The sequence below is a fragment of the Narcine bancroftii genome, chromosome 4 (genome assembly GCF_036971445.1).
Source record: "Narcine bancroftii isolate sNarBan1 chromosome 4, sNarBan1.hap1, whole genome shotgun sequence".
Taxonomy (NCBI): Eukaryota; Metazoa; Chordata; class Chondrichthyes; order Torpediniformes; family Narcinidae; genus Narcine; species Narcine bancroftii.
The window spans coordinates 245465679-245486288 of NC_091472.1; the positions used below are offsets into that span (position 1 = coordinate 245465679).

At 38.0% G+C, this 20610-nt stretch overlaps 1 protein-coding gene across 10 annotated transcripts in view; it reads left to right on the plus strand.

Moving 5' to 3' along the window:
- LOC138761815 (E3 ubiquitin-protein ligase HECW2-like) overlaps positions 1-20610 on the plus strand; it is a 333777-nt gene that overhangs the window by 272638 nt on the left and 40529 nt on the right. For 9 of the 10 annotated variants that reach the window (XM_069934590.1, XM_069934589.1, XM_069934588.1 and 6 more), the window contains 2 exons: positions 4157-4309; positions 17348-17446. In XM_069934590.1, the coding sequence (XP_069790691.1) occupies positions 4157-4309; positions 17348-17446 (252 nt within the window). Of the gene's footprint in view, positions 1-4156; positions 4310-17347; positions 17447-17814; positions 18672-20610 lie in introns of those variants that run through there. The other variant, XM_069934596.1, reaches the window with a different exon arrangement.

Below are 20610 nucleotides of genomic sequence, written 5' to 3' on the forward strand. Positions count from 1 at the left end.
TGCATATATACTGACATCCGTTCATATCTGTCTTGAGCCCCCAGTTGTTTCTAAGTTTTCAGAATGTCTGAGTAAGAATAATAGATGAAGAAAGCTTTGTTCTAACTAAATATTGGGAAGACCAAATCCATTGCTTGAGTCTCCACTGCAATTGTTCATTGATCCAGGTAGTTATTTACTCAGAGAGAACCTCAGATCACAAATCCATGCTGGTAGTAACTCTGCCTCTGTAATATTGACCAACTACCTGCCTCAGTTCATTTGTAAAGCCTTCAGCCACACATAGAACAGTAGAGCATGGGTACAGCCCACATGTCTGTGCAGAACATGATGTGCAAAGAAAAATGTCAATCTGCTGGCACCTGATAAACATCCTTCCATCACTTCATATATTCATATCTATCTTGAAGCCTCTAAAATGCTACTATTGTTTTTTTGCTTCCACCACTGCTTCAGGCACCCATCATTTTATGCAAAAAAATAATTGACCTGCAGATCTCACTTAAATTCCTCCCACTCACCTTGATCACATGAGGCAGGGTTGGCGCCAGAAGAAATCTTAGCGGGGGCATTAGGATAACAGTGGGGAGGCACAATCTAACACGAAGACTCGCTCATTAGGGGGAGGCAGAAAGGGGGCAATTACCATGTTAAATGTGATGACCGTGCATGGCTCTGTTTCTTCTTGCGCGTATGCGCTAGTGCCGGCTGGTACATGCACAATGGATTGGTGTACCGGGGCCTCTAGTGTCGCTTCCTCCCCCTCTGCTGGATGGAGGGCAGATTACTCAAAAACCAGACTGTTCGGCCAAAAACCATACATCTGGCCACCCTAGTGTGTTCAGAGGGGGGGTCACAATACTTAGTTTGGGTGCAATGCCCACAAATTCCCCCCTTAATGCCAACACTAACTCTAGACTTAACTTTTTCTACACTCTGGTCTCTAGTCTCCCTCTTTCTTGTTTCCATATATTAGCGGTCATCCCATTACCTGTTGCAGTCCTCTTCCACCCTGTTCATGCTGATCTCCACTGACCCCCAAATCTTCAGTTTTAAAATGTTTCCAGACCCTTCCTTGACCTTCCTCCTCTCGACTGGTTTGAAAGCCATATTCTGCCATTGTGGAATCTTAATCAAGCCCACATTTAATTTCCCTATCACTGGCAATGCTGATTTCAGCTGTCAAGACTCTGAGCTCTGGAATCCCCTCCTGAGTCCTCTCTGACCCTCGAAGTTACTCTCTACCTTTTTGTTTACATTAGGATTACTCTGGATAATTATTATCTATCAAGTTGTTCTGATAGACAACTCTTAATTGTCTCTTTTAATTTAATTCAATTAGTTTACTATGATAGTTTTTCTTTAAAATATACCTGTTTGGTTGCAGCAAGTAAGAATTCACGTGCCTATGTCCATTGTAGAATGTGTATGACAATCTTTTATCAAGACCAGGTTTAATCTGATTATGTTGACCTCCTTTTGGTTATGGTGTAATCTCCTTGCAAGACTTGAAGGCAAATTTTGTATTCTACGCTTTAGTACCTTGGGATGTTGATTAATGAATATCTTTGCTAATTATCAGTTATCAATTGATTTGCCATGAAACCATTCTCTTTAAATTGTGTCAATCAGTCTATAAAAAGTTTAAAACTTTTAAATATCATTCATCCTGGTGTATTCCCATTGCAGTAAAGGTTTTGTTTTCAAGATTAGTGAGTGATTGGCATTAAGTATGCATGCTGCAGTTGCTTTAGGTTCCTTCCTGTTTTTTATTGCATTTCTTAATCAGAGCAGTGAACATTAGAAGAAAGGATATAGCATGGAAGCGGGTCCTTCAGCTGACCATCAAGCATACATTTGTGGCCTGATCCTATTCCCAACCCAGTGTTTTCAATCTACCTTCCAATCAGTTCCCCATTCTCCAAGGATCTCCCACTCATTCAATTAACTTACCAAGCAGCACACTTTTGGCATGTGGATGAATCCAAAGGAAACTGGTGAGGACACTGGCAGACTCATGCAGACAGCACCATAAGCTGGGATTGAACCTGGGTCACTGGAGCTGTGAAGCAGTGGTTCTGCTTGCTGCACCATTGTTCTGCCTATTTTGTTAAGCAGTAGGTTTGAGTTTCTGGCATTAAACAGCCCGTAAGTGGATTAGTAGTCCATAACAATAGTGAAATTATGCAAAGATTGATTGCTATAATGGCCCTTCCTCATTTATATTCCATAGCTGCTGTAAATAAAAGCGTCGTCTCAGGATGCTTTCATAAGAGGGATAAGAAACTTGATGGAAATGCACAATAATAATATCCTTTTGGTATGAGTTGGCAGAAATTTTGACAAAAATTATAGGTGGATTTTCCATTGGAACTAAAACTGTTATTTGTTGAGCAATCTGATGGTTATTGGCACAAAACTATTAAAATATCAAATACAGTTCATGAAGATTGGACTAGCGGTAGCCAGGAGATGTCTAGCTGTTACATGTAAGTCAGGCTCTCCCCTACTTATTACTCATTGGAATATGGAAATGCAATGCTTTACCCCTTGGAAAAGATGTCATATTTCTTTCTAAGATTATGTTGTGCTTGAATCATCCTGGTTCAAAGATATAATTAATTTCCACAAAAAGTTCAAATAATATAGTTGGATTAATGGTGTTGAATTCCTGGACTAATTCATGAAGAATCAAACACCCTTTCCTTTTTTATAATGTTCGCATTTGGAGGGGGGGGGTGAGATTTGGGTAAGAAGAAGAAGAAGAATGGGACCATTGCCTGAAGAGGGTGCACAAAATCAGTGAACCGGTGCGGACTCGCAAGGTCAACATGGCCTGTTTCCGCTCCGTCAATGGTTATATGGTTATATGAGACTCTGTAATTTAAAAATACTATTTATATTGTTACGAGTCCAAAGGACCCCAAAACCCAGCACCAATAGATATTCACCAATACAAATGGTTGCTTAAACAAAAGTTGCTTTTAATTATCTTTAAACATGAAAACAGAATCACACTTTAACTTATCGCTATTGACTTAACTAACTTAACTTAACCCCCATCTAATTCTAAGTGTACGTGTTTGTAATGTGTGTGTAAGTTCAGAAAAGTTCTTTGCTTCACAGTCCAACCTCACTTCTCATTCCTCCAAGTTCACTGGTTGCAGGCAATTCTTATACTGTGCACAGAATTTAACATTCATCAAGTTCACCAGGCTTTGGTGCTTGAAAGGGAAATGGTTACCGCTCAGGAAGGTTCTTGACGGTTTTCAGAAAAAAGATTTGTTGTTTGTTGGACACCCACAACTGATCCCTTCTAATCAGTCTCTTCAGTGCCTTGCCGAAGAAACTTTCCCCATCTGTGTTCTCCAGATGATAACTTCTTTCTTTCAGGTCACCACAGAGTTCCTTTTTGTTTCTTTTATTTCAAGTGAAACATTAGACCGCCAATCCTCTCCTCTTGCATGAACCACAAGGACTTTGCCCAGGCTGAACTAAGCATTCACTACCCGTCTTCCAAATGGGGCTTTTCCACAAGCTTGCCAGCTTGTCCTGTACCAGTCCCAGCTGCTGTTGCTGACTGTATAACTGCAGAACTGATCTCCGTGTGTGCGTCTCTCTCTCTCTCTCTCTCTCTCTCTCTCTCTCTCTCTCTCTCTCCCTCTCTCTCTCACTCTCTCTGAGAGAGAAAGCCTGTTTGACTCTCTCTACTTGCAAAGCCACATGACCCTCCTAGAACAGCAAGTTCCACTGCAGACAGTCTGCGGCTCTCATAAGTCTTTCATCTGTTGCCTTTTTGTAAACAACAATCCATTAGTGAAGTCTCTTGGGCACTCTCCAAAGCTTCCACAAAGGCTCTGGGGCTGACATGTCAAGCATGAGCAGAGCTCCAGTATTTTAAATAAGATCTGTTTTGAAATGTTTGTGACCTACACTAACAAACCTTCCCCAATTTATCTCCCAAAAACATATCTATATACTGTCACAATATGATATATGTGGTAATGTTCTATGAGTCTTGGAAAAATTAAAATAAAATATTTTAAAAAGCATGCACAATAATAAACAGCAGAAAAACATCAGATATTGTGAAAATAGTTGCGGATGGTACCCATGCGTCCATGGAATAAATTGTGAATCTTCCTTCTCTTTTCAGGCTGGATTATAGTGGCCCCTCTCGGGAATTCTTTTTTCTGGTGTCCAGGGAACTCTTCAATCCATATTACGGCTTGTTTGAATATTCTGCTAATGACACCTACACTGTGCAAATCAGCCCAATGTCTGCATTTGTAGACAACCACCATGAATGGTAAGCATTCCTCTCTGGTTTTATGTAAAGAAAAGTTTTGTAAGATTCTCAGTAATCTATTCAAATAGGCAAGACATAGAAGGATATGGTCCTAATGTGGGCAATTGGATCAGGTGTAGAGAGTCCCAAATTCTATTTGATATTTTATTGATGTCTGGAAAGGTAAAACATCTAAGAGAAAATATAATGAAAATGAGAAATTATTATCTGAGACTGTTTGTAAGAAGTTTGTGCGTTCTCCACGTTTTCTCCAGGTGCTCTGGTTTCCTCCCATGTTCCAAAGACGTACAGCATTAGAAAGTTAATTGGTCACATAGATGTATTTGGGCGGTGAGGCTCGAGGACCATATGGGCCTGTAACCGAGCTGCATCTCCAAAATAGAAAAAAAAATAAACGTGACCAGAATTGGTCAGTTTGAACTACCATAATGAATATCCAGAAGAAACCAACACAAAAGGGAAAGTAATTTGGTTGCTGGAAATGAGCCCACTGGCTTGTCATTGCCTCTCAGTCTTGGCAAAGATGGCTAACAAGGTGGGATTCTGTTTAAATCATTCCTGAAGCTCATTTAATTTGCATCCTTTCACTGTCTTTCCCTTGCCGGTCGGTGCACAGCGATGCTTCACTACAACCCACGCAATTTTATAATTGGTGCTGTTGATTATGCAAATCAACTCAGTTCAGAGAATTGAGTGCTCTAGATGCACAAAGATTTTAAAGCAAATGAGAACTGGCTTAAACTGGAGGACAAAAATTACCATTCTAAATTTGAGAATTGCTAGTAATTACCAAGGGGTTTTAATAATGTAATTTGATTAAACTATTTACAATGCCAAGAGACTCAGTAATTTTCTATGAATATATATTACTGAAAAGACCATGAGAATCAATAATCATTTTTAAAGATGAAATGGATAAAAAAATATACACCTTGGAGAAAAAAAACATTAGACAGTAAAATATTAGAGAGGTAACTTAGAGATGGTGAAATGGTACATCTTTTATGAGCAGTAAACTCTCTGGAAATAAAAGCTGTGTGGGATGACAGAACATGCAGTCAATAAGAGCCCTGCTTTTCTTTCTAAGATTACAAGAAGGGAGCTGAAAACCAGCCCTGTTTGCTTCTGGTGCAGTGTTTTTGCTAGACAAATCTATAACCACCAGATGGCGGCTTAACACTGCAGTATGTGATTGTTTTAATTGTTGGATATTTGAGGATGGATAGAAGCTTCACACAAAATGTTCTTAAGGTCGGTCGGGAGTCATTGTCTGCACTTCCCATGGTGTTTGTACCGATTGCCTGAGAATTCATAATTGTCTTTGAAAGAATCATATGGCAGTAAAATTATTTAAGACCAAAAATTAAGATTGCCTGGAATCGCGCCCCAGGCTGACACTGCAACTCATTTTTTTTGTTACTGACCTGATTTATTAGGTTTTATGTTTTAAACAAAAAAAAAGTATTTTCTTTTTAAAGTCAAATATGTATTGTGGATAGACAAAAGTCCTGGAATTGTGGTCACTCTTATAATGTAAAATATTAATGGCTTTACAATGTTGATTCAAAAAAATATTTGAATTGAGGTCAAACCTGCAGCCTTCATTTTATCAGAATCAAGGTTGTATAATGACTTCAAACAATTGGGCATAAATTCAATCTTGTTCACTTCTTTAAACAAAAGTCTTGTTGTAGTTGTGTGTTGGAAGATGGTTATAATATGAATAGTTTGCTGCAGAACACCAAATTTCATGACTTGTTCAAGACAATTGATACTGACTCTGACCCTTGGCTGTTGATGACACTTTCCAATCTCTCATATTTTCCATTTTCAAAACATTCCATCTTCACAGAAACATAAGCGACAATATTCCGAATTACAATCTTATCATTCCAATAAACCAAATCACAGTTTCAGCTGTAAGTAGCTTTAATTCGTTGATATAAACATTTTGCATCAAGATTTTCATAACTTGAGTAAATAAAGCATACTGTATAATAATGATATAAAATGATAAACAAATATAAAAGAAATAAACAAATTAAAATGAAATAAGATGCTGAGATGAGACAAATTCAAAGAAAAGTATTTCGATCTTGCATGTTTCTCCGAAGAATGAGTAACAAAACTCTCAGTTAGCTAGGATATTACAACATATGACATCATAGTAACTATGGTAACACTACAAAACAACCTTTCTTAAAGGGATAGTCATAAAATTAACAAAAATCAAAAACACAAGGTTTTAACCTTTACATTCCAGCCCCTAATTATTATTATAAATATTAATGACTAATATGTAATAATTGCTATTACGGATACAAAAGTAAATATGGTCAATTAGAAATTAAAACTTTCTGCTTCTTGTAAAGTTAGATCCATTATCAGAACGTAATTCCTTTACATGACCACGTCCGGTGATAAAACGTTGAAGAACATTGATAAGAGTCTGTATGAAGCGATGACGCTACTTCAATATGAATTGCTCTCATAGTCAAACAAGTAAAAATAGCTCCATATCGTTTTTCAACACTTCTTCCTCATTTTACTTGTAAAGGACCAAAATAATTAACTCCTGTGTATGTAAATGAGGGTTCATCAACGAAACTCTGTCTTTTGGCAAATCCGCCATTTGTTATCCAAGTTTAGTATTTGCATGTCAACAATTAACACATTTTGATATCTCATTATCAAGCTCCTTTCTCTGACAAAAACAAATGATCTCCCATTCAGCATTCGCCAATTCATCAACTATTAAATAATTGCTCTTTTGAGATTTCTGATTTTCTTTCTTGATATGATGTAAAAACATAGTTTTTAATCTAAGAATTCATCCTACTGTGCTTTTCAAACAAAACCATGATGGCAAATTAATTTAATAATTGGATCATTCTCATTAGATATTTGAATAGTATTCACATTAATGTTTTGGATTTCTGGATCCTCCATTGAAAATTCTAACACTTCTGGATTTTGAGGCTATTCTTCTTGAGATTGTGAAAGAAATTGAGGACAGAACATCCAAGTATTGGCTCTTTTCAGAAACGATTGAACTTTTGATCCTGTGAAGCCATGTCAGCTGGATCATCTACTGTTTTAACATAGCTCCATTGATTAGCATGCAAAACTTTCTCAATCTGATTAATTCTGTTAGCCTCAAAGGTACGAAACCTCATGGTTTTGTTATTAATGTATTTAAGCGCTGATGTACTATCAGTCCAAAACATAGAATCTGCTAACTCCATCTGTAATTCTTTTCTTAATACAGTGTCCATTTTGCTCGTCATAGTAGCAGCAGTCAATTCCATTTGAGGAAAGGTGACTGGCTTTAATGGAGCCACTCTGGATTTTCCCATTACAAATCCATAATGTACTCACTCTTGGTTATTTTGCAGAACTCAATAATTGACAGGACCAAAACCACCTTCGCTTGCGTCAGCAAAATGGTGTAACTTTGCAAATGTGGCAATTCCAAAGTCTGTAGGTTTAAAACATCTGTCGACTTCAAAACTTTCTAACGTTTTAAGATTCTCAATCCAATTCATCTAATCTTGTGCGAAGGAATCTGGTATAACTTCATCCCATCCAAATTTTCTTCTGCACAATTCTTGCAGAATTTTCTTGGCTATTAATACTACTGGTGCCAGTATTCCCAAAGGATCATATATTGAGCTTAGGATCAAAAGAATATCTTCTTGTTAAAGGCTGTTCTTTGAAAACAATTTTGAATTTGAAAATGTCAGATTGAACACACCATTGCACCTCTCGAATTCTTTCAATAGGTAGAACGTCACAATCCTAGTCCAGATGTTTTATCTCCTTTGCTTTTTCTGTCTCAGGAATAACAGCCAACACATCTAGTCTGTTGTTAATCCATTTCATAAGGAAGAAACCTCCTTTATTACAGATCTCCTTTAACTCTTGATAAAGATCTATTGCTGCTTTTTCGGAACCCACTGAAGTGAGACAATCATCAACATAGAAATTATTTCTGATGATGTTTATAGTTTGAGAACTAAATTGCTCTTCATTATCTTCAGCACATTTCCTGAGAGCAAAATTTGCACAACTTGGTGATGAAGTTGCTCCAAATAAATGAACTGTCATTCTGTATTCAATCATATCTTTACTGTAACCTCCATCAGGCCACCATAACAATCGTAGAAAATCACAATCTTCTATTGGTACTTTCACTTGATGAAACATCGCTTCAATATCTGCAGCAATTACAATAGGCTCTTAAAATCTTATCAGAACACCTGGTTAAGTCTGGACTTTATTTTGTTGAGCATGCAGTAACTTGGGATATTTTAAATTTCATATATCACAGCAGAGTCGCTTGTTACAAGTTTTGCTGATGTGTCCTTTACACAAGCAACCAAAACATATTCCATTCTTCTTTTAAAAAGGTTAATTTCTTATCATACAACTTTTTCTCCAATCATGGACATTTTTCCAAAGCATGCTAATCTTTGCAATACAAACAGCTTTACTGAACAGTCTGAACTTCCTTTGCCATTGTTTCCTTGTTCTTTCTTGTGCTTGTGTCTAACACAGCAGTAACAAAGGTACTTCCCTTTGATTTCTGTTGAGACGATGATTTAGACTTTTTTACATCCTTAGGAACTATTGAAGTATCCTTAATGTTTCCAAATGCTGGTATGTTGTAAACATACACGTTATTCCAAAAATTATGCAACATCCTCGAAGGTAGCATCCCTTCCAGAAATCATTTTAAGCTCTGCAACTTGGTTCTCTTTAAGTCTTTCAGCTTATAAGGCAAATTGTTTATAATAATTGATAAATTAGCAAGCAAATTCACCTCTTGCAAGTGAACACTACTTCCCATTGCATTACAACATCCTCTCTGTGTTACAAGATCAAACCAGCAACCACAAAGAAGGCATATCACACAGGGGTAAAGATGAACAATTAATTTATTAACAAATATTCACCTTCAAACTTTAATTCAAAATTCCCCCCTTTTATAACAATTCCCACTGGTTACTATGCAAATTTCTATAACAGTGTAAAACTAATAAATTCCCCAGCCTAAATATAACATATGTATCAAAGTCAAAGTTATATTTCCAACCAGCCCACAGAAAAACTTAGACACAAAACAAACAACAAAACACACAAGAGTCACAAAACTTCAATCTCAACCGAAGCAAAGATCATAAATAAAATTCAGTTTGTTTGGTAAACTGAAGCCAAAAGATCTTTGAGAGAGAGAGAGAGAGAGAGAGAGAGAGAGAGAGAGCACAAAATTCAAAGTTGTCTTCTTGTGTTACTTGCAGAGAGAGGAACAATGGCTTGGTCCGGATCCTTCTGGCTGCCTTCAGAATGTCCATCCCTTTCTGAAATCCCAACATTCTAAACTGTCTTCCGGACAATGACTCATGTTTTGGGCCTTCTTCCACTCCACAGCACCTCCAGTGGTGTTTTATCATCCAAGTCCAGAAATTTTTAGATCATTTTCTACACATGCTCAGTCTGTCTCCCACTCTCCCAGCAGTCCACCTTCACCTTGGCTCTTAAAGGCAAACTGTCACTTTTTAACATAAAACCACACAACACATAGGTCAATGCGCAACACAGAACTCTGTAACATCTGAAAGAATGCATATGCTTGTAAAGCCTTTGCGTCCTCTGATTTTATTGCTGGCCGAGAAAGAATCTTGTCTTTGTGGGGCCTTGTGATTTTATGTTCGTCGCTATAATGATGATGCAATAATTCTTTCGCCCTTTTGAAACCTTGTTCTGGATCCATATATTGGAAACTTTTGACTAACTCCTTCACCTGTCCTCCAGTATACTGTTCCAGGTAATACAGACGATCTTCAGCGTTTTTAGTATTACTTTCAATGTGATGTTCAAAGGATTTCATGAATGTCAGATATTATAATGGATCTCCATTAAAAACTTCTTAGATAAACCATATGAATTTGTTGCTGCGCTAACATAGCATAAATTTAATTTTGATTTGCTTTGAGTGATATTATGTTGTCTTGTCCACCATGGCTTGCGACTGGTTGTCTTGTTGTGAATGGAGCATAAGGAACTTGAACTGGTGCCATAGGTGTTGGACCTTGATGTGTAAGTGATGGCATTGATAGGGATCCTTGACTTGTCGCTGGTTCTTCAGAAACACAAAGAGACATCAATTGTTGAGGATGATCAACTCGCATGGTTGAACTTGGTTGAAATGCTCTCCTTTTGGGAAGATTCATAAATTTTGTGCTCGGAAGAGATTGAATGTTGCTAGCTCTTTCCATAGGGTTTGTCATTGACATTTGAGCACTAGCAGTGCCACCCGTGGCTCCTTGCTTGAGTATACTGGTTTCTTGTGGCTTCAGTACCCATTGGCTCCTTGGGTATTTCATTTTGAGTGATAGATCTTGCGGAAGCCTGAGCTAATGTTTTTACTCTGGCCATATTCGTAACATTTTGTTCCTCTAGATCGAGTTTTTTCTTTTGTCTATTCAATAATCTATTTTGTTCTTCTTGCTGAATCTTCATATCAGTTCCATATCTTCTAAAGCATGTATTTTCTCCAACCACCCACGTTGTGCACAGATAGTAGCCAAGTCTACTTATGCCTTAGCATGCATAGCTGATATGCTTGAAGCACGCGAAGCTGTACTTGCTCTATGAGCCTTTGAAGACTTAAAAAATTTTCCTACATGCTTAACCTTGGAAATACTATCATCAGGATTCACATCTGAACTTTCAGATACTGCTGATTGAGTCTCTATCTTCAACATTTCACTCGCTACAGCACCAGTGGGGCTGTTCCAGTTCCACTAATCTCAAAGTCAGCGAATGAGGCCTGCAGTGCCTTATTGTGGTCCACTTCTTGCTTGCTAGTTGAAGCCACTTCTGCAGTGGTGGCTGGCTCCAATCTCTTGCCAAGCATTGTCAGTCCGTCTTGCTGGTTCAACTCACAACCAGACAGCTCTGTGAGAGGAGCTGTTTGCTCAAGGTCTTTAGCCTGACAGGCCTGCAGCCTGTCTTCTTGCCTGGCTTATCTGGTTCCTCGGAACTGTAAACAAATTTGTATCTTGCAAGATTTTTTTATCTGAAGTATCTGTGTTTCTTCACACAGCTTTTCTTATCTCTGGTTGTTTTCAAAACATTCCTGGGCTTCCTGCCAACCTGGCTGTTACCTCTTTTTGTTATCTCTCTCCAAGGTTACAGGTGTCTTTCAAGGCTGGTTTGATTTAAACTACACAATCTCAGACCATCATGTTCTCACAAAGGCTTCTGGCTTCTAGAATCTTCCCTGGCTTTCTTTAAAGCTTAAATGCTTTTAAACAAATTGAGTTCTTTCAGCCTTTCTTCCAAACAAAGTTCACCATTTGCATTCTTTTCTTTGAATAAATAATGTTGATGACACTTTCCAATCTTTTGTATTTCCCAATTTTAAAACATGTCATCTTCACAGAAACGTAAGTGACGATACTCCAAATTACAATCTTATCACTCCAATAAACCAAACTTGACAGTTTCAGCTGTAAGTAGCTTTAATTCTTTGATATAAACATCTTGCATAACTTCACATCAAGATTTTCATGACTTGAATAAAGCAAACTGTAAAATAATGATATAAAATGATAAACATAAAAGAAATAAAGAAAATAAGATGAAATTAAAATGAAATAAGATGATGAGATGAGACGAATTCAAAGAAAAGTATTTCGATCTCACATTCTTCTCTGAAGAATAAGAAACAAAACTCTTGGTTCGCTAGGATACTACAACATATGACATCATAGTAACTATGGTAACACTTCAAACAATCTTTCTTAAAGGGATAGTCACAAAATTAGCAAAAATCAAAAATACGAGGTTTTAACTTTTACATTGGCTTCTGAAATTCTTGGATTGAACTTCAGAAGCCAAGTCCAATGTGCAGTTGCTAAGACATCTGAGTGTTTAGTGTAAGGCACAAAGAATGAAGTCTTCCTGATAAAGGCTGAATTCTTTTGAAATGCTCAATAGTTGACATCTATATTTGCACAGAAAAAGTCACTGAATATTCATTTGCCTAGCTTCAAGATCGCTTTAGTGTCATGCAATAGTACAAAACATGTAATATTACATGAACTTGCCTTCTGCCTGCCTAAGGTTGTGTAATGTTGCTTGTCACCCCTGACAGCCGAGATGAACTAGAGCATTTTATAAAATGGAGTTGTGAGAGTTATTATAGAAGCAGTCAGCATTTAGATGGAGAAATTACCACTCGAGGAAAATATTCACGAAGAATTATCTCTTGCCATTACAACTTACAATATTTAAGAAAGTTAACTAAAAAGGGTTCACAGTTTTTTTGTTGTTGTAATTGTTCTAGCATGTTTGGCAATAGAACTTTATTTGTGAGATTGTTGCTTTAGTGGAACATTAATTTGCTGAGGAATTCCTGTTCCTCTGTAAAACACAAGATACGCATATGTATGTTTAAAACACTGAAAAAATTGGGGATAGGACGGGGATTTATAAATTGGATTAGGGCATTATACCCAAAACCTACAGGCAAAAATAATAACTAATAATCAGATATCAGGAATGTTTCAGTTGAGTCGATCGAGTAGGTAGGGCTTCCCCCTCTCTCCGACATTATTTATTATGACAATAGAACATCTAGCAGAAATGATTAGGGCGATCCTGGAATTAAAGGCTTCAAGATCGGGCAAATTCAGCACAAAATTAGTCTGTTTGCTGATGGTGTACTGTTGTATATGTCTGAACCCGAAGGGTTCATGGAAAAATTACAGGAAATTTTAATAAAATATGGGAGATAATCAGGATACAAAATAAACATGGAGAAAAGTGAAATTTTACCAATAACAAATCAGGACAGTTATACTTAAATGGAAAAGTGAAGGGATTAAATACTTGGGAATCATGCTTGATAACAATTTGAATAATTTATACAAATTGAATTATTCTCCTCTGCTGGAAAAAAATGGAAAACAATTTGTAGAATTGGAAAGACTTGCCCCTGATATTAATAGGAAGGGTTATTTGTGTTCAAATAAAGATTATGCCAAAGATTCATATTTGTTCCATTCAGCACCAATCTATTCACCAAATAAGTTCTTCAAAATAATAAATGGCTTGGTTAGGCAATTTTTATGAAATAACAAAGTACCGAGAATACCACTGGATAAATTGATGTGGGACCACATCAATGAGGCTTCCAGATTTTAAGAAATATTATTTGGCTTCACAATAAGTACATATGGTATGGCATGAGATAGATGAAGCATTACCCAAAGATTTTATCTAGAGATGGAACCTGAAATTAATCAAGAAAAAGACTTCAAATCCTATATTGATATATTTGATTTTCTTTTAATTGTCAAGATATTAGTGATAGTAAAGGAAGGAAAATTGGAATTTCTTTGAGGTCTCCATTATGCAGTAATCTGATGTTACCCATGATAATGGGGAATAGGATTTTAAATAAATGGTCTCAAAACGGAATCAAGTACATTGCTGACTTTTATAAGGATGGAGCCTTAATGTCATTTGAACAAATGAAGCAAATTTATGATGTTCCAAATGGCACCCTTCTTTGCTATTGGCAATTAAGGGCCTTTCTAAGAGAAAGCTGGGGGAATAATATAACTCCACCAGGAACGAGTCAACTGGAACACACATTATGGGTGGGTAATATACCTAAATTTATTACCCAAATATATTATGCCCTACAAATGGATGGGAAAAAGTTTAGAATTCAGAGATCTAGAGAAAGATGGGAAGTGGATCCAGCAGTAACTTCGATTATTAGAGCAAGCTACGGTTTGGTGCAATACAATTTTCTCCATCAATTATATTTGACTCTGCAAAGATTGCACAAATCAAAGCCAGAATTATCAGACAGATGTTTCCGATGGGGAACAGAAGAAGGAACATTTTTCCACTCCATATGGGTGTCTGTGTGAAAGTTAATGTTTTCTGGAAAGAGGTATCGGAAGTGTAAAGAAAGATTACTGGAGTCAACTTTCCTGGTAATCCAGAACTATATCTATTGGGGAACTTCAATGATATCAGTTACCACTTTACTGAGTTTCAAATATCGTTTACTAAGATTGCAATGGCCATAGCCAAGAAATGTGTCGCAGTCACAAAGAAGTCGGACATTCTTTGAAAGGATGGAGGGCAGAAATGGATAGTTGTATTCCTATGGAAAAGATTACTTATAATTTGAGAAATAAACATGACACATTCCTGAAGACCTGGCAACCGTATTTGAATTACATTGGTGCACAAGTATAATATTGCTGCTGTAAATTCGTGATCTGCCCTCAATTTTATATTATTATTTTTATTTGTAAAATAGACTGTAAGCTCTGGCGGTGGACAGAAAGACTCTGTATCCATTCATCTGGTTTAAGTTGAGGGGAAGGGGGAAATGGGGTGAGGGGGCTGGAATGTTTTATTTTCATTTTGTTATCAAAATGTGTGGACATTGTATTTTTTTTATATAAAAAAAGATTTATATTTTTAATGTAAATGGAATATAGGCTATTTTGCTATATATAAAAAGGGTGTATGCCTGATATATGCCTGAAAACCAAAAATAAAATTTATTTTAAAAAAGATACGTGTACCTATTTCACAGTTCAATAAATCGGCTCACTTGCTGGGTGTAAAGATGCAGAACAAATTATTATTGCATTTTTGGCATCCTTTGAATATAAATTGTTACAAAATCAAAATCTTCAGATATTATCTGCAATTCCCAAGCAGCTGGGAAAGTAGGAGGTTGTGCTTGAATGGTGATGATACTGATGCACTCGTTGTCTGAAAGGCCAGACTAATAATTCAGAGAAGGTACATTGAGAACTGGAGTTCTGTGGATATTTCAAAAAGAGGCTGTTATCAATAAAAGGAAAGCATGAAACAGTCAATTGAATTGAGAACACAGGTGCTAAACAGATGGTTGTGCAGTCTTGAGGAAACATTATTACAGGTACACAATCCTTTATCCGGAACCCTTTGGGGACAGTGTGTTCCGAATTTCGTATTTTCTGGATTTCAGAACAAAAGCCAGCTGCCCCTGATTTAAGCCCACCTGAATTGTGCTGCCATATCCACCCCCTTCCAGTTGCGCTGGCACCTCTCTGCCCCCCCCCCCCCCCGCAAACCTGAGTCGCGCTGCTGTTGCTTTCCCACCCCGCCCGCCTGAATTGCGCTGCCATCTCTCACCCCACCCTGCCCGAGATCCGCTGCCGTCTCTCTCTCCTACCCCCCCCCCCCCTCCCCCGCCCGGCCAAGTCACACTACTGTCTCTCTCTCCACCCACCCAAGTTGTGCTGTCGTCTCTCTCCCCCTGTCCACCCGACTCGTGCTGCCTTCTCTCCCCCTGCCCACCCGAGTTGCACTGCCATCTCTCCCCCCCACCCACCCGAGTCGCGTTGCCGTCTCTCTCCCCCACCTCGCCCGCTGAAGTCATGCTGCCATCTCTCTCTCCCCCCCCACCTGCCTCTCTCTCTCTCTCTCTCTCTCTCTCTCTCTCTCTCTCTCTTTTACCAGCACCAGGGAGAAAAAAAAAATTCCAGTTTTTGTAGCTTTCAGGATTTTACATGTCCGGGTAAAGGATTTTGTTCCTATACTGCCTGGTCCTGTGTGCCTTTGGTCTTGCTCCTTTTTGGCTGACTTCAACTTTCCAGTGAAGGCTCATTATCACATTCCCAAGATGTATTTTATGTCCTCTTGATGGCATAGACCCATGTCAGTATCTTGTACAATGGAAGCTTAAGCACGTCAGTCCGTATCTGTTAACTTGTAAAGTCTTGCCATTAACTTACAATGTGCCTGAGTGAACACCGCTGTCCCAACTCTTTCTTTGTGCAAACCACCATTGCCTTGACACTGCTAATATCTTCATCCTGGACACAAATTCAATGTTTTTTCGGTGACATTCCCTTCATCATGGTGATCTGCAGTGTTACAGGACTTCATTGTCTTGTGAAAGTGTGCTGCACTAAATTTTCTGCTGCTTCTAAAGAATCTTGCTACACTTTTAACATGGGGCAAAAAATATTTAATTTAGTAATACAGCATGGTAGAAGACTCTTCAAGCCCATGAAACCTGTGCAGCTGATTGCACCCAATTAGCCTACCAACTCTGTATGTTTTTGGAGGATGCAAATAGCCTAGAGCACCAGGGGAAACTCCTTACAGAGAGTGAAAGATTTGAGCCTGGGTCGCTGGCTCTGAAATAGCATTGTTTTAACTGTGCCATTCATTATGAGGAAACACTCCACTTTTTACCAATCATTGAATTTCAACTGCCTGCCATTATTATTGAGACTACTGCCACCAAAGAGTGATCCATCTCCAAAATGAATACAGGAGCACATGCTTCCTCTTATTTTCCATGGTTAAGATTAGCATGCAAGAATAGTTAAAATGACCAACGTTCAATGTTTGTTGCAGATGTGATTTTATAATAGATTTTATTTACAGCCAGGATATGGTGTCAGAAATTTCACTGCTTTGCTGCAAAATATCTCATAAATTGACATTATATCTGTTTATATTGTGAGGTTGAAGGTGCTGTTACTTAGTGATATGTCTCTCTTTAAGTCATTCATTGTTTCATGTTACCAGAATGGATCGTGCAAATACTTTGCATTATAAAAGCCTAATATCTAATTGTTCATTTTGAAGATGCTGTTATAATTTAACCCTTAGCTTGTCATATATAAAACTTTAAGAGGTATCAAAACTATATCCTTCAAAATATTTCAACAGGGATTTCAGTAATTTAGATTAATAAAATAAGCAAATCTGAGTTGAATGTTTTAAAGGAGTGAAAGTTAGAATTATTTTGGGATAAAACTCTATGGACCAGCCAATTGAAATCATGGCTGTTTTAGAAGTGCAACCTGTTGTTGCTTGAGTAGCCAATACTGAAGACTATAAGTAAGCCAAGTGTGATGAGTAGTTCACTAAAACAAATCATAGCTGTGACTTGTAGTTTACCTCTTTTGAAAAGCAACTCAATCTCTGTTGGTGTTTTAGGTTTAGGTTCAGTGGTCGGATCCTGGGCCTTGCTCTCATCCATCAGTATCTACTTGATGCCTTTTTCACCAGACCATTTTACAAAGGTCTCCTTAGAATGTAAGTATTTTTGCGATAAGGAGGTGTTAATTTGTACAAATTGTACAAAGATATTCGAAGTTATAATTTTTTTTATTGTCCCACACACTTATCTGTTTAAAGTTCTGCCTTCAAGTATTTAATGATCCAAGAATTGATTTTTTTGTCATCCTGCAACATGATTTTCTTACAACAAAATAAATGCCATAGTTATGAAGAGGAGGGGCTGTTGCATATTTATTGACCTTGTAGGCTCTTTTGTGAAATTTAGATTTGCATTATTTAAGACAATAAGGATTAATTTCCTGTAGTTACAATGAATCTGATAGATTTTTGCTGGTAAGCTTAGTTAATTGTGAATTATTTTGTATTTTTATGTATTTTCTGAGGAATGGTTCCAATGATCCTGGCAGAAACCAGGAAGGAAAAATTGATCCTGAGCAGACCAGACTCTGGAATCCCACTCTCGATCTGAACACTGCCCGCATCCTGAACAGACCAGACTCTGGAACCCCACTCTCCATCTGAATACTACCCACATTCTAAACAGACCAGACTCTGGAACCCCACTCTCTATCTGAACACTGCCCACATCCTTAGAGACCAGACTCTGTAACCCCACTCTCTATCTGAACACTGCTCGCATCCTGAACAGACCAGACTCTGGAACCCCACTCTCCATCTGAACACTGCCCACATCCTGAACAGACCAGACACTGGAACCCCACTCTCCATCTGAACACCGCCCACATCCTGAACAGGCCAGACACAATTATTCCTGCTGGGATCCTGACATAAAATCAGGAAAAAAGTTTTTCTTTGGGCCTGTAACAATCACTAGAATGTTTTGAATTAGAATTCATAAAGTTATTCAAAACATTGAATCACCTAGTGGTTTGTCAAAGACTGCTTACCTTCATGCTATTCACCACTGGCAGGCTTTCGCGGTCGAATTGTATTGCATTTTTATGGGAAGCATATTAACAATTTAGTATTGTATAAGATCAGCAAAACTGCATTGATTTCTGCTGGTCCATGGGATAAATATTGCTCATTTGTTTCTCTATCGATGAACAGTTCAGCCTCATTTTTCTGAAGCGAATTTACTCAGTCAGCCTGCTGGATCAGCAGTTTTGTCAAATCTAAGTTTGTTTGAAAAGTGGATAGATTTCCTTTTAGACTAGTTTTCCAGGAAATTTTGTTTCATTTTAAGTTTTGCTTTACCATTCCAGAACCAAGAAGCATGAAGTATGTTTTTCAGATATCCTAACACAGGATGTTACTTCACTAAATATTTTATTTAATAAATAATTAATAATTAATAATAAATTTAATATAAAATAAACTATTTTAGAAATTGCCTTTTAAGTTACTTCCACCACAAAAATGAGGGAAATGTGCATCTGTAAGTTTTTAGCGTCACCCGTTGTGACGGGAGGCCAAACTAGGTTAACGCAAGAGCCACATACAATAAACTTCGATGTTTGAGATCTGCAAGACATGAAAACATTTTTATATACACCTTTTTATTCTTACATGCATATTTTGATACAAAAATTGTACATAAATATTAAGAAATACATGTCTGTAGTTTTTAAACTGCTACTTGATATTAGTTTCAATAATCAAAAATTACACATACCAGAAATACATGTCTGTAGTTTTTAAACTGCTACTTGATGTTAGTTTCAATAATCAAAAATTACACATACCAGAAATACATGTCTGTAGTTTTTAAACTGCTACTTGATATTAGTTTCAATAATCAAAAATTACACATACCATATGTGTAATAGTTGAATTTTGCAGACCAATTTTTAAGGTAAAATTTAGGGGTTTAATTATTACATGCTTTCTACATGTGACTGTGTTAAGTCCCTGCAATGTTCAGGTTATCAGGTGCTTGGGTGGTCAGGCAACCAGGGTCTAGGTAAGAGACGGCAGTTGGAGCGTCAGGAGTTCAGATGAGTAGGCAGCGGGGAGCTGGGTGTGTGGATGGGCAGGTGACCGGTGCGTCAGGAGCATGGATGGGTGGACAGCCAGGGTGTCATGAGCTCAGATAGGCAGGCAGCCGGGATGTATGTGAGAGACAAAGGCAGGGTCAATGGGAACTCAGATGAGTGAAAGGCCAGAGCGTAAGCGAGTCCAGACACAAGCTGACAAACAAGAAATGATCTTTATTGTACACATGGGCAAATTGTAATGGGGAAGACACAAAACAACATGATACTTAACCTAAATAGACATATACATCAGGCACAGCAATCTCCAATACCAGTGGCTGCCTCTCTCTCATTGCTACACGTGTGTAGTTATTCAGGTATACAGTTACTAACACACTCTTACAAGACAGGGACTTCAGCAGACGCTCCTGATTCCCTGGCCACGGCGTTGGGGGCTCAGCTGGTAGGGTGGTCAGGGTGTCAGGAGCTTGGATGGGTGGGAGGCCAGCGCCTAGGCTGGAATATCGGGAGCTCAAGGGCACAGGCAGTCTGGATCACACTTACACTCTGCTAATTCCACTGCCTGCAACACAACCACATGCATCACAATCACGTGATCGCAAACCACGGAAACTAACACTACACAGCCAAAATACTTCCACAAGCTGCTTATTCATGACAAAGAGCCACATGTGGCTCGCGACTCTTGGTTTGGTCACTCCTGCTTTAGGGTAATGATTCAGGAGCATACGAGTTAACGTCATGGCCCTGAACCTGTAGGATTCCAGTGGCGACTTCTTAGTAGTGACGGAAATATAATCAGCGTATCGTGTTTCAATAACTCAAGTCCCCACTTTGATGAAGTAACAAAGGTATCCGTTTGCTGGCATGACAGGTGATGATGTGTATCTAAACTTCTTAAACCCATTAAATAGATTTCTGCTTTGTCTGAGGAGATGCAGAGTTATGGAATGACCTTGAAACATGCAGTTGAGCACACCATATCTATGCCAACCTTCTGGAACCAATCCAAACTAATCTATCAGCACTTACTTCATAAACTACTGTGCTTTGACTGTTGGAAATTCAATGCCTTTGAATGAAAAGGGAAGGTACTTAAAGTTCAGATTTATTGTCAGAGTATATACATGATATCACATACAGCCGTGAGATTTTATTTTCCTGCAGGCCAGGCAGAATTTCTACTTATTGGAAGTGTATAAAAAAAAACTGTGCTGAAGA